Raw genomic sequence first — 13,671 nt, 5'->3', positions numbered from 1 at the left:
ATTCTAGTGCTCAGTGGGGTTGGGTTTATCTGACTTCTTGTTCCTTTGTGATGCCACAGTAGAACATTGCCCTGATTCTGTAGATTATCTGACTTCTGGTTCCTTGGTGATGTCACAATACTACACTGATTCTAAGGCTTGGTAAATACAGTTGGTAACGGCGTAGGCAAGCAGGCAGAGCTCGTGAAGGGGAAAAAATTCCTGCGTCTGTCATTGTTTTGAATAGGGACCCAGTTTAAGCTAGGTATCATTGCTCTTCTATAATAATGTCACTAAATGACATTATTTCGTGAGTTATTCTGCATTATTATTATGTTTATTATAAAGACCAGCAAAGGTATTCTGGCAAAACTTGAGTGCTGTCCTTCCTTATGCAGTTACAGCGAGAACAAATGATCCAACTCTAGCCTGAGGTATCATTACCCTGACATCCTCTCCTACCTTACTTAATCCTCCAGTAAAGAACCATGTCAACTACATGTCTATGAAAAATAGACTAACACTATCTTGCTGACCATAATTTAGTGGTTTCACTTTGAACACTTGATCGCAGAAGCAATGGTTGTCGTTTTGTGGGCTAGTGTGGTTAGCTAATAAATAAATGCACAAATTGGGTTTTTAAATCAGTTTGCCATGCAGTAAATCACACAGCAGCTTTTTTGACATTTTGAAAATTGCAATGTTTGTGATATATTACTGGACTACGTCCTAATTTGAAGACATATAAGTGACCTCTTCATTGATTTCCTGTAGAAACTCCAAACACCAAATTTCCACCCTTGTGGGATGGGCCTGGAGAGTATATGATGTTTTTTAGGGGGTATGGCCTGTCTTAATGAGTAGATCTGTCTTGTGGTTTAGTGGGGTGTGCATATCTGATCGCTGGGTTCTCAGTGATGTCATAATAGGACATCACAGTTGATGTCACGGTTGAACATTATGCTGATTCCAGTGCTCACCTGATTTCCTTTTTCTCTGTGATGTCACAGTAGAACATTACTCAGATTCTACTACTCTGTGGGATGGGGTATATTTGGCTTCATGGTGATGTCACAATAGAAGATTATACTAATTCTGTGGTTCAGTGAGGCAGGGCTTCTCTGACATTTGGCTTTTTGGTGATGTCACAGTAGAACACTACACTGACTCTGTGACTCAATGGGGCGGGGCTTATGTAGCTGCTGGTTTCACAGTGATGTCCCTGGTCTGTTTCTGGACTCAGGTCTTCCCTACCCAAGATGCCCCACTGTGTCAGGTTTCCTGAGCTTTTTTTAACAGTCCTCTTTCCCTCCTTGTGTCCCGCAGGGAGAAGCTGGACCCACTGGAGCTCGAGGGCCCGAGGGTGCTCAGGGACCCCGTGGAGAGTCAGGCACCCCTGGATCTCCTGGCCCCGCTGGTGCTTCTGTGAGTATCTGATAAAACAGCCAAAAATCCTGCATGTAATGTGACCTTCCCAGCTTACCAGCATAAACCCAGTCATAGAACCAGGAAATCCCTACTCTTCATAGTCTTTATAAAGTAAGTTATGAAGTACTGCACTATCCACATTAGTATTATACACATTAGTGTGATTAAATGATGAATAAAAATGGAAATACAGTGACCCTTCTCAAGTATAGAGTTTCAGTTTATTAATATGGGCTTTAAATCCAGAAGACATTAGCAGTTGTAACATCAGAGCCTGAATTGAGGTAACTTAACTAATGGTTGCCTGCCCCTCCCCCTCTCTGTAGGGTAACCCTGGTACTGATGGAATCTCCGGAGCCAAAGGATCGGCTGTGAGTATTTCACAAAACCTCTAAATGTGGTCCTACTCTTAATATTCCTAATACTCTGATCAGCACAATCACAGTGTCCATACTCTTAATATTCCTAATACTCTGATCAATACAATCAGCGTTCATACTGCTATTATTCCTAATACTCTGATCAGTACAATCAGTGTTCATGCTCTTAATATTCCTAATACTCTGACCAATACAATCAGTGTTCATACTGCTATTATTCCTAATACTCTGATCAATACAATCAGCGTTCATACTGCTATTATTCCTAATACTCTGCTCAGCACAATCAGTGTCCATACTTTCAATAATCCTAAAACTCTGATCAACATAATCACTGTGTTCATACTGCTATTATTCCTAATACTCTGATCAGCACAATCAGTGTTCATACTTTCAATATTCCTAAAACTCTGATCTGCACAATCACTGTGTCCATACTTTCAATATTCCTAATACTCTGATCAGCACAAACATACCAAATTCACCAGTGCAGTAATATCAAATGGCCTGAGTGTAAGAAGCCCTATGGTGCTTTACTGCTCTGTTAGAGCAGTCTACTCTCAAATTCGCTTTTACATAATTGGCTGAATTAGTTTCTGTCGTCTGGCTAAGCAAGACAAACCGTGGCAGCTGAGGGTGAACACGCAGGCGTAACATCCGAAACCTCCGTGCCCTCCCCATAGAGGTGCTAGTGAAGGTGATGTCATTAACCTTGAGTGCTCCGTTTAGCCGGGGGCCAGGTGCACACCTCAGCATGGGGCCACTCCTGTCCTCTGAGCTCCTGGCTCTGATTGGCTCTAACCAACCCCGCCCTCCCCCCCTGGAGCAGGGTGGCACTCCGCTGCCCGGGCAAGCTTGTGTGACCCGTAGGACTGAGGAAGTGGTGAAACACCGGCCCGTTCTTTTCTGTTCTGTTCTTTAAATGAGCTAAAAGCTCAGTAGCATTGCTCTTTCTGTGGCTTTATAAAGCATCCTATAAAATACAAATACAAATTCAGATGCGCTTTTTTGGCATTACTACTCATTCTTTGGCCAAAAGATCCTTATTGACTCTTCATGAAGCGGGTAATCGTGTGGCTAGAAAATGGGCTGCACCCTGATTGGTGGGATTTGGGAGCAGCTGGTGTGGTGGGATACGCCTGGGCTTGCCTGTACCCCCAGGCTGCAGCCAAAGAGCACACCTTCTCCCCCCCCCACCCTCCGCATTCCTTCCCTCCTCCCTTAACAAAAACAGGCTCACAAACCCCCCCCCCCCCCCCCCCCCCAGCGACGGCGGGTCTCACGGGGGGAAGTTGAGGGCGCCAGGAAAGCCGTTTCGGTTCTGTTAGCGTTCCGGAGCGCCAGCTAGCAGAACGCTTCATCCATATGACCCCCTGACCCCCATAAAACCCCTGCTCCCTGTTACCCATCACAGGCCATTAAAGTTAAAGAGCAAATACTCCCATTGGAAGGAAATACAAACACACATAGTGCATAGTTTACTGCCGACCAGGGTGGCCAGATATGTTTCTGTTTCAGGCTGACTGACCTTACTTAGCCAATCACCACTGACGTTACTCAGCCAATCAGACCTGACATTACTCAACCAATCACCACTGACATTACTCAGCCAATCAGACCTGACATTACTCAGCCAATCACCACTGACATTACTCAGCCAATCAGACCTGGCCTTACTCAGCTAATCAGATCTGACGTTATTCAGACAAATCAGACCTGGCCTTACTCAGCCAATCAGACCTGACATTACTCAGCCAATTACCACTGACATTACTCAGCCAATTAGACATGGCATTAGTCAGCCAATCACCACTGACATTACTCAGCCAATCACCATTGACATTACTCAGCCAATCACCACTGACATTACTCAGCCAATCACCACTGACATTACTCAGCCAATGAGACCTGACATTACTCAGCCAATCAGACCTGACATTACTCAGCCAATCACCATTGACATTACTCAGCCAATCACCACTGACATTACTCAGCCAATGAGACCTGACATTACTCAGCCAATCAGACCTGGCATTAGTCAGCCAATCACCACTGACATTACTCAGACAATCAGACCTGACATTACTCAGCCAATCAGACCTGACTAAATTACTCAGCCAATCAGACCTGACATTACTCAGACAATCAGACCTGACTAATTTACTCAGCCAATCAGACCTGACATTACTCAGCCAATCAGACCTGACTGATTTACTGAGCCAATCAGACCTGACATTACTCAGCCAATAAGACCTGACATTTCAGGCACATTTATTCATAAGCTTGTGAATCACAGCTGATAACTCTCCTGAGCCGAATCACTGTCTCTCTGATTCATGAGTCAGCTGGCCTTGGTGTACAGACCTAATTAGCTAACTGAACCCGAGCCATTCATGGAAACTAAAGCCGATGTACACAGCCGCCCTGCAGAGATGGGACTGCCTGACCCCAGATAAAGGCTTTTTTGGGAATCATGTTCCCAGACCACTTAGTTATTCATGAATCTTTCAAACAGATAATTACTTTGGGATTAAAAATGATGTGGCGGCAGAATTTTTGTGTAATATTCACATAAAATTTTCCTACAATGTTATCATTAAATTGTAAAATTTACATATACATTGTATGATTAATAAGCACAGCGATATAATGTGAAGATTATATTTTGACATTAAACATAATGTATTTCATGGAAGAATTCAAATAAAATATTGTAGATAGTGTACATGGTAATATAATTGCATAATTATATTGAAAAAAACAATTTCTTAATTTAATAATTTTTTAGAGGTCGCCATTCCATGGGGCAGTTTTAATAATTTGCTCTTTTAGTCATAGCTCTGTTAATTCAATGTTTGTCTTTAATTTAGTCTTGCAAATAAATTCAAACATTTAATTTTTTCAACGCAAACATGAATTAGCATTTTGTTGATTTTGGTCATCTCTGTGCTGTACTCAAAATTAAGCCCATAGTGTTGAAATCCATTATTATTATTATTATTATTATTATTATTATTATTATTATTATTTCCCTGCCTGGACCCGTGCTCTGCGACTGCGTTCTTCACACAACCTAGCCAATCAGAAACATCACCTAGCCAATCAGAACCCTCACCTAGCCAATCAGAAACATCACCTAGCCAAACAGAGACCTCACCTAGCCAATCAGGAACATCACCTAGGCAATCAGAGACCTCACCTAGCCAATCAAAAAAACCAGCAAACTCTCCCTTTCGCCAGTCCTCCGTCTGAAAGAAAAGAGAGATAAGAAAAGGTGCAGAGGATGATATTGCTCTTTCCGCCGGCTTCCTGCACCTGTCGGAGCGGGACAGGATAAGCGGGGTCGGCCGGCGCGCCCCACTTTCACGAGAGAAACGATAACGGCGCGTCTCTTTAGTGGAGGACGCTAGCACGGCTGTTTGAAGCCGCCTCAAAGGGACGAGCCGCCAGCGCTGGAGGCGACTCTTATCCGGAGCGCGTCTCAGAACGCACCCTCCGTTCATTCTCACGTTTAAAATCCAATTTCTGCTGAAACTCCAGCCTGTTGATACCCCGATAGATGTTTTATCGGCGCAGAAGGTAATTAACTCACAGGAGACCAGTCCTCCCCTCAAAATCACATGAAATACCATCCAATATTATTCAAATCAGGCACCTTACAGTGGCTTGCATCACTACATTTATCATGACATTAATAAGCACGTTACCCCAGATTTGCTACCTAACCCAACAGATCAGTTCAGTGTGCAGTACTGGGCTACTGCACAGTAAAATGTTAAGGCTCAAATCAGCTCTTACACAGTACATATGCTCCCTACTAGACTCACATGTACTATGTTAGTGTGGAATTAACACTGGACACTTTACCCTGTGTGTTCTTCCTATGGGGTCTTTAACATTGAGAAAGCCAGCATGATAACACGTCCTCTATAACTTTTTATTAGTTAACAGTGATAACATTCGTAGACCCCCAACACCTTGTATTAGATCAGTTTAAGGTTATAACATTTTCTTGCTAAGTTTTTTTCTTGCTAATATATTTTTATGGTCGTTAAATCAGTTGTTAATGTAATGTTTCTACATAAACGCATGGATGTTGTTCTTGGTTGGTGCTGTAGCATGAGAAATGAAGCTGTGGTTCTCTCTGTCTCCCCCTACAGGGTGCTTCTGGTATTGCTGGCGCCCCTGGTTTCCCTGGCCCCCGTGGGCCCCCTGGACCTCAGGGAGCGACAGGACCCCTGGGCCCCAAGGGACAGTCGGTATGCCCCGCCCTCCCAGCCTTTAAAAACCCCCTGATTGGCCGCCAGCTGTGTGTCTGAATGGCTCATTTACTTGTTGAGGGACAGGTCATGTCTATATTAAACCAGAACTGTATAAAATGATGCAGTTATTTTTTTACCACCAGTAGTTGAACTATAGGTAAAATTCACCCCATGCTTTCAACATTATCGTGTATATTATATCTTCAGCTATACAAGATGTCCATATTATTGTGTTTATTTATAGAAAATTGTTCTTCCAATGCAGTCTATTCTTATCTGTAGTGCTCACTATATGAAGATAATACCTACTGAATCTTAGCTGAAATGCTCTTAACTTTTTGTCCATAAATTCATTATAACACATGTCTTAGAAAAGCATAATCACATGATTGTTGCTACAATACTGTCACCTTTATTAGATGATACATATTGAATCAAATTAAACTATATGTTCATAAATTAATTAGAATATGTGTTATTAAACAGTTTTCAGCCCCACAGTAGGCAGTGTACAGATTGCCTGAGCTCTAATCATTAGCTCTCTCTCTCGACTCACTCTGTCTCCCTGTCTGTTCCTGTTCCTGTAGGGTGACCCTGGCATCCCAGGGTTCAAAGGTGAAGCTGGCCCTAAGGGAGAGCATGTGAGTACAGCCTTAACCCCACCCCTATGTCTCGGCCCCGCCCCTAAGCCCGAGGCCCGCCCCTCTGCGTGATCACATGACCATGACCCAGGACGTTGACTCAGTCCCGTGATTGAAAAGGGGGGTCAGAAGTAGAATGGGGGGACATCTTTATTATGTATGACTAACAGTCATTTCACAGTTTTCTCACTGGTACAACAATGAATGGAAGACTCACAATTTTGTCGTTGTTGAGTATAATGATGAATGTTCATCCTACAGTGCTGTTTGTCTCCAGTGTTTTATATATTTGTATAGTTATATGGACATAATCATATATTTTGCTCTTAGTTTACACTTGCTATTACTTAATATGGTCTAGGGTGATAGTATGGTGTGAACTGATGATGTGTCTTGGTCACAGCTTTTATCTGTGGAAGACAGCATTGTTTTGTAGCCACCAGGTGGTGATGTTTGATAATCAAGCACTTTCAGATGGAATTTTTTTTAAATATATTTTGAACCAGTCATTTTAATCTGGTGATTGTGTGCAGCCTCCATGCTTGTGTGCAGCTGGGTTTCTCTGGGCTCTGCGTCGGGACGGAACGTGGGCGTGGAGTTAACTGAGCTTTTTGGTGTTTTCTGTACGCCCCGCTCAGGGTCCCGCTGGTCCCCAAGGAGCCCCTGGGCCTGCAGGAGAAGAGGGCAAGAGAGGACCGCGAGGAGAACCGGGTGCAGCCGGCCCCAACGGGCCTATTGGGGAGAGAGTGAGTGAGACCGCCTCCACAGCTGGGTCCAGGCTAATGAAACACTGCCCCTGGTGGTAGACTGTGGCATTACAGGGAGACCAGCTTCTTTTAACCCATTAATGTGGGTTAGCAGGGGGCTCATTTCAGTTCAGGGCTACCCCACATAAATCACTGTTTTGCATGTTCCGTCTCACCCTCAGAATAGCTGGCATGACCTGCACTCTATGCGTTAAAACCAAATCTGTTATCTCTATTTGCAAATTGGCCATTTGAAGTGATGATGTCATTGGGATATAACTCCTCTTCTTATCCCTGAAGTGAATGAAGGTGTCTTTTGAATTGGAGAATACTGTGTAATGGGGAAAAATCTGCTGTTTTCTCTGACCCTGGGAATTGCTCTGAACAGTCCTCTTACCGAACAACATTAGAGCTATATTATTTACAGAACATTCCAGAAAGGCTTCCCTGATTCAGTTAAAGGGCAGAGCTTTAAACCCCTAATGTCAGCGATGCTATGATTAGATTTAATTAGTGTTGTGGGCAGGCTAACTCTTGGATGTCAGACTCTTGTCACAGTAGGGTCGCAGCGTCTGCAAGTGTTAGGGTTTCTTTCCCGGTCCGGGTCTTAAATTAAGGACACTGAAACACCTAAAACCAGCAGATGTTATAGCCTTGAAAGTTTTTCAGTTACTGATCCTTGCTCTAATTCAATTAGCCTCTGTAATGGCTCTGACTATTAGTTTTGGACATTTAAGCACCTCCTTTTAAACCTAATCTTCTTTGTGGAGTTCTTCTGATTTAGACTAGAGGGAAACTTGAATTTCATGATTAGTATTATGCACAGAAACCCATGTGCAGAGTCTAATATACAGACACAGCTGCATATGTTTGGCCGTAGGGCACTGGAACACTACTTTTCACCGCCTCTAACCTCACTTCCTCTCTTCTCACCTTGCTTTTAGGGTGCTCCCGGTAACCGTGGTTTCCCAGGTCAGGATGGTCTGGCTGGTCCTAAGGTAGGCCTCTCCATGTGTGCCTACATCTATAGAGCATGAGCAGGTGAAAGTCTCACCTAGCCAATCAGAAACATCACCTAGCCAATCAAAAACATCAACTTGCAAATCATAAACCTCATCTAGGCAATCAGAAACCTCACCTAGCGAATCAGAAATCTTACCTAGCCTATCAGCTACCTCACCTAGCCAATCAGCAACCTAACTTAGTCAGTCAGAACCCTTACCTCGCCTATCAGAAACATCACCTAGCCAATCAGAAACCTTACATAGCCTATCAGCTCCCTCAACCAGCCAAGCTGCAACGTAACCTAGACAATCAAAACCCTCACTTAGCCAATCAGAAAAATCACCTAGCCAGTCAGAAACCTCACCTAGCCTATCAGCTACATCACCTAGCCAATCAGCAACCTAACCGAACCAATCAAAAACTTCACCTGGCTTATCAGGTACCTTGTCTACTCTTCATCATATTACCAAGATTTCTACCTGAAAAATTGGATAAATAGAATGCACTTGCAATATATGAGAGGAGACTGTTTAAATTACACACTGGAGTGTTACAAGACCAAACCTGAGTCAAATGCATATTTTCAACACTTCTGGTGCTGAATAAATTGGAAAAGGTCCCAGTCAATCCCCTGAGAATTTTAAAGAAGTCATGTAGGTTACTAATGAAGGCTTAGAATCATATAAAAGCAAAATTTGCTTCTGCATATTGCTGAACAGAGATGTTTCTTTCTATGTTGTCATAATCTACAGGAATTGTACTGCTGACTAAGCATTTCAAATTACTTGGCTCAAGATGTTGATATCAGGGGATGACTGTGCTATCAACCAGTTCAGTTGTCAGTCTTTTGTGTTTTCGAACACCCACACACACAATACATTGAATATTTGCTCTCCGACAAGCCTGAAATGGGTGTGACTACTGAAAGGTAGCAGTAGAGATGGTGTAGTTTGGAGCGGTACACCTCTGTGTTTTTCTGAGCAGGGTTATCCCGCGCTGAGCTCGGCAGAAAGAGTACGGTGCATCAAATGAGATCTTATCAAAGGACAGAACCCAGCGAAGCCCCCGTTAGCCATGGGAAGGGGTTTGGCACATGAAAATGCAGAGAGTTCATTTGGGTTAATTATTCACGCTTCCAGCCTCTGCCTGTTCCAGACCAGAATCCCGCGTTCACCATAACTGAGGGTGAATGGGTGTGACATCAAAGCGGTGTGCACGGCACTCTCGGCGGTGTGATGTGGTCGCTCAGCTCAGAGTGGCTTGGCCCAATTAAAGGACCCAACTTGCATATCAAAGGACCGCCCACCCTCTTTCTCATCGAGGTGAATAGGTGGGAAGAGGAGACGCACAAAAGACAAATTGGATGCAAGAAAAACTCTCGTTTGATCTAACGTGACCCGCGCGTGCAAATTAGACTGCCGCGATTAGAACCGTCACAGGAGCCCTAGGACTAATCGCCATTACCCCATCCGAACTCCAGGTGGCAGCAGTACTTCTGTGTCACCCCTGTAATTCTGTGTGGAGAGAATGACATGAGCAGCCAATCCAATCCTTGCGTTATGCGTGATGATGATGGCGACGATGTTGACCACAATAAGTATAACTGACAATGATCTTGACTTTTTGATGATGATGATGATAACGATGATGATGATGATGATGATGATGATGATGATCCTGATGATGACTGTGATGTTGATAATGATTATGATGATGAAAGTGATCGTGATGACCAATAACATGAGGATGATCATGATTATGATGATGATGGTTTTGAGGGTGATCATGAAGACCATGGTGATGATGATGTTGCTGATGATGACTGTGATGTTGATAATGATTATGATGATGAAAGTGATCGTGATGACCAATAACATGAGGATGATGTTGATGATCATGAGGACCATGATGATGATGATGATGGTGATGAGTCTGACCCCTCTTCCTCTCTGGCTTCTCCCTCAGGGGGCTCCAGGTGAGCGTGGCCCCTCAGGTGTGTCTGGGCCCAAGGGAGCCAACGGTGACCCAGGACGCCCTGGAGAGCCTGGTCTGCCAGGTGCAAGAGTAAGTCACTTTCGTACCTTCACTGATGTCCCATTACACTATATTCATTACATTGCATTACATTGGACGGCATTACATCACATTACATTCATTACATTACATTGTGCTACAATACATCTCATTGCATTTATTACATTACGCTACATTCATTACATTGCATTACATTACTTTGCACTGCAATACATTGTGTTAAATTCATTGCATTGCATTACATTCATGACATTACATGACTCTACATGTAACGTAAGTGCATCCATGTGTTATCTGAGCAGCAGTTGCATAGGTCTTATACCTGAGATACACCTGAGTACACCTGTAGCATTGCTGAAGTTCTAATAGAGCCTAACTCTACCAACGTAGAGCCACAACACAATAAATATTGTGCATGCAGCAATATAAGAAACACTCCCAGTGTTGATAACTGCAGCACCGCAAACACAGTCTTAGTAATTCACTTTATTCTCTGGTTCAGTGCCCTCGTCATGATTCTGGTTCAGTTTTTCTCTCTGTTCTCTTTGTTGTGTTTTCTGTCTGTTCCCTCTCTGTTGTGTTTCTCTCTCTCTCTCGTTCCTCTGTTGTGTTTCTCTCTCTCTTCCTCTGTTGTGTGTCTCTCTCTTTCCTCTGTTGTGTGTCTCTCTCTGTCTTTCCTCTGTTATGTTTATCTCTTTCTTTCCTCTGTTGTTTGTGTCTCTCTCTCTCTCTTTCTTCAGGAAGTAAGCTGCACTTCTGCTTCATTGCAGTTCTTTTTGCTTTGCACTGCTTTAACGGGGTAACATTCTTAACCAATCAGATCGTTCTCTCTCTCTGCATTCTCTAAACAGGGTCTTACTGGTCGCCCTGGTGATGCTGGTCCTCAAGGGAAAGTCGGTCCATCTGTAAGTATGGCTCTCCTGTGCTCCTTCCTCTGGTCTGTTTCCGGCAGTGCCGTGCACTACTGGCTCATGCAAACTCAAATTTAGACCAGTTAGATGAATAAGTCACTTATTTCCTGTAATTGTACCTGTTCAGAAGTGATGCTACATGAGCCCTGCAAATTGTTTAGGATGCGTTGCTGTCATAAATATTCTGAAATCATTATTAGTAGAGGGCTGACATTTGACCACCACACACAGCACGTCTGGATGATTGCTATGCGTAGCACAGAGGCAAGCACTCTGTATGCATGCACTGACAGATGCTAGCTAACAATATCTCCAGGGTGGATCCTGCATCAATTATTCAACACTGGCCAATGTAAAATAAGTTTACCCAAAGGCCGTGCCTGTGCCAGTGGTCTAGCTTATATCTTTGAATTGCTCTGTAAAATATTCAAATAAGTGTTAAATCAGTTCTAACAGTGTGCGTATGGTCCCTGTTAGACTCGTACATGCTCCGTTAGAATTGAAGTTACACTGGATATTTTCTTGTGCATGTTTGTTTACACGTACGGTACTGCTGTACAACCACTGTGAAATGTCAAATGACTTCTTCGTAAAAAGAAGATATGTCTGGGGTCTAGTAAATTCCGTGCCCCGCCCCTTACGGCAGGGCTGTTCACATGCTGGCACATGAAAGGGTTCAGTTCTGACTAACGGACCCAAACGCTTTCCCTCCGTCCCTATCCCTCTCTCCCTCCGTCCCTATCCCTCTCTCCCTCCATCCCTATCCCTCTTTCCCTCCGTCCCTATCCCTCTGACCCTCTATTCCTCCATCCCTATCCCCCTTTCCCTCTGTCTCTATCCCTCTCTCCCTCCATCCCTATCCTTATGACCCGCTCTCCCTCCATCCCTATCCCTCTCTCTCTCCGTCCTTATCCCTCTCTCCCTCCATCCCTATCCCTCTCTCCCGCCATCCCTATCCCCCTCTCTGTGTCTCTGTCCCTCTCTCCACCCCATCCCTCTTTCCCTTCATCACTATCCCTCTCTCCCTCCGTCCCTATCCCTCTCTCTCTCCATCCCTATCCCTCTCTCCCTCCATCCCTATCCCTCTTTCCCTCCGTCCCTATCCCTCTAACCCTCTATTCCTCCATCCCTATCCCCCTTTCCCTCTGTCTCTATCCCTCTCTCCCTCCATCCCTATCCCTCTCTCTCTCCGTCCCTATCCCTCTCTCCCTTCATCCCTATCCCCCTCTCTCTGTCTCTGTCCCTCTCTCCACCCCTATCCCTCTTTCCCTTCATCACTATCCCTCTCTCCCTCCATCCCTATCCCTCTCTCTCTCCATCCCTATCCCTCTCTCCCTCTCTCTCTCTGTCCCTGCAGGGTGCTGCTGGAGAGGACGGTCGGCCCGGTCCCCCGGGGCCACAGGGAACCCGCGGGCAGCCTGGCGTGATGGGCTTCCCAGGCCCCAAGGGTGGCTCGGTGAGCTCGCTTTTCTTTAAAAGAATAAAAAAGCTGTCTCTGTGGATTAGTTATAAAGCTGTCTCTGTGGATGAGTTATAAAGCTGTCTCTGTGGATGAGTTATAAAGCTGTCTCTGTGGATTAGTTATAAAGCTGTCTCTGTGGATCAGTTATAAAGCTGTCTCTGTGGATTAGTTATAAAGCTGTCTCTGTGGATTAGTTATAAAGCTGTCTCTGTGGATTAGTTATAAAGCTGTCTCTGTGGATGAGTTATAAAGCTGTCTCTGTGGATTAGTTATAAAGCTGTCTCTGTGGATTAGTTATAAAGCTGTCTCTGTGGATTAGTTATAAAGCTGTCTCTGTGGATGAGTTATAAAGCTGTCTCTGTGGATTAGTTATAAAGCTGTCTCTGTGGATTAGTTATACAGCTGTCTCTGTGGATTAGTTATAAAGCTGTCTCTGTGTATGAGTTATAATGCTGTCTCTGTGGATTAGTTATAAAGCTGTCTCTGTGGATTAGTTATAAAGCTGTCTCTGTGGATCAGTTATACAGCTGTCTCTGTGGATTAGTTATACAGCTGTCTCTGTGGATTAGTTATAAAGCTGTCTCTGGATGAGTTATAAAGGTGTCTGTGTATTAGTTATAAAGCTGTCTCTGTGGATTAGTTATACAGCTGTATCTGTGGATTAGTTATAAAGCTGTCTCTGTGTATGAGTTATAATGCTGTCTCTGTGGATTAGTTATAAAGCTGTCTCTGTGTATGAGTTATAATGCTGTCTCTGTGGATTAGTTATAAAGCTGTCTCTGTGGATTAGTTGTAAAGCTGTCTCTGTGGATCAGTTGTAATG

The 13,671-nt window shown here is 44.0% G+C and overlaps 1 protein-coding gene across 2 annotated transcripts in view; it reads left to right on the top strand.

Annotated features, from left to right (window-relative positions):
• The window catches only part of col2a1b (collagen, type II, alpha 1b), a 79,988-nt gene that overhangs the window by 35,190 nt on the left and 31,127 nt on the right, over positions 1-13,671 (top strand). For both annotated transcript variants that reach the window (XM_064304373.1, XM_064304372.1), the window contains 9 exons: positions 1,306-1,404; positions 1,734-1,778; positions 5,948-6,046; positions 6,637-6,690; positions 7,329-7,436; positions 8,381-8,434; positions 10,407-10,505; positions 11,327-11,380; positions 12,744-12,842. In XM_064304373.1, the coding sequence (XP_064160443.1) occupies positions 1,306-1,404; positions 1,734-1,778; positions 5,948-6,046; positions 6,637-6,690; positions 7,329-7,436; positions 8,381-8,434; positions 10,407-10,505; positions 11,327-11,380; positions 12,744-12,842 (711 nt within the window). The remainder of the gene's footprint in view (positions 1-1,305; positions 1,405-1,733; positions 1,779-5,947; positions 6,047-6,636; positions 6,691-7,328; positions 7,437-8,380; positions 8,435-10,406; positions 10,506-11,326; positions 11,381-12,743; positions 12,843-13,671) is intronic.

Source organism: Anguilla rostrata, chromosome 13 (genome assembly GCF_018555375.3).
Source record: "Anguilla rostrata isolate EN2019 chromosome 13, ASM1855537v3, whole genome shotgun sequence".
Classification (NCBI taxonomy): Eukaryota; Metazoa; Chordata; class Actinopteri; order Anguilliformes; family Anguillidae; genus Anguilla; species Anguilla rostrata.
The sequence above is the reverse complement of the archived record's forward strand: the minus strand, read 5'-3'. Positions and strand labels throughout refer to the sequence as shown.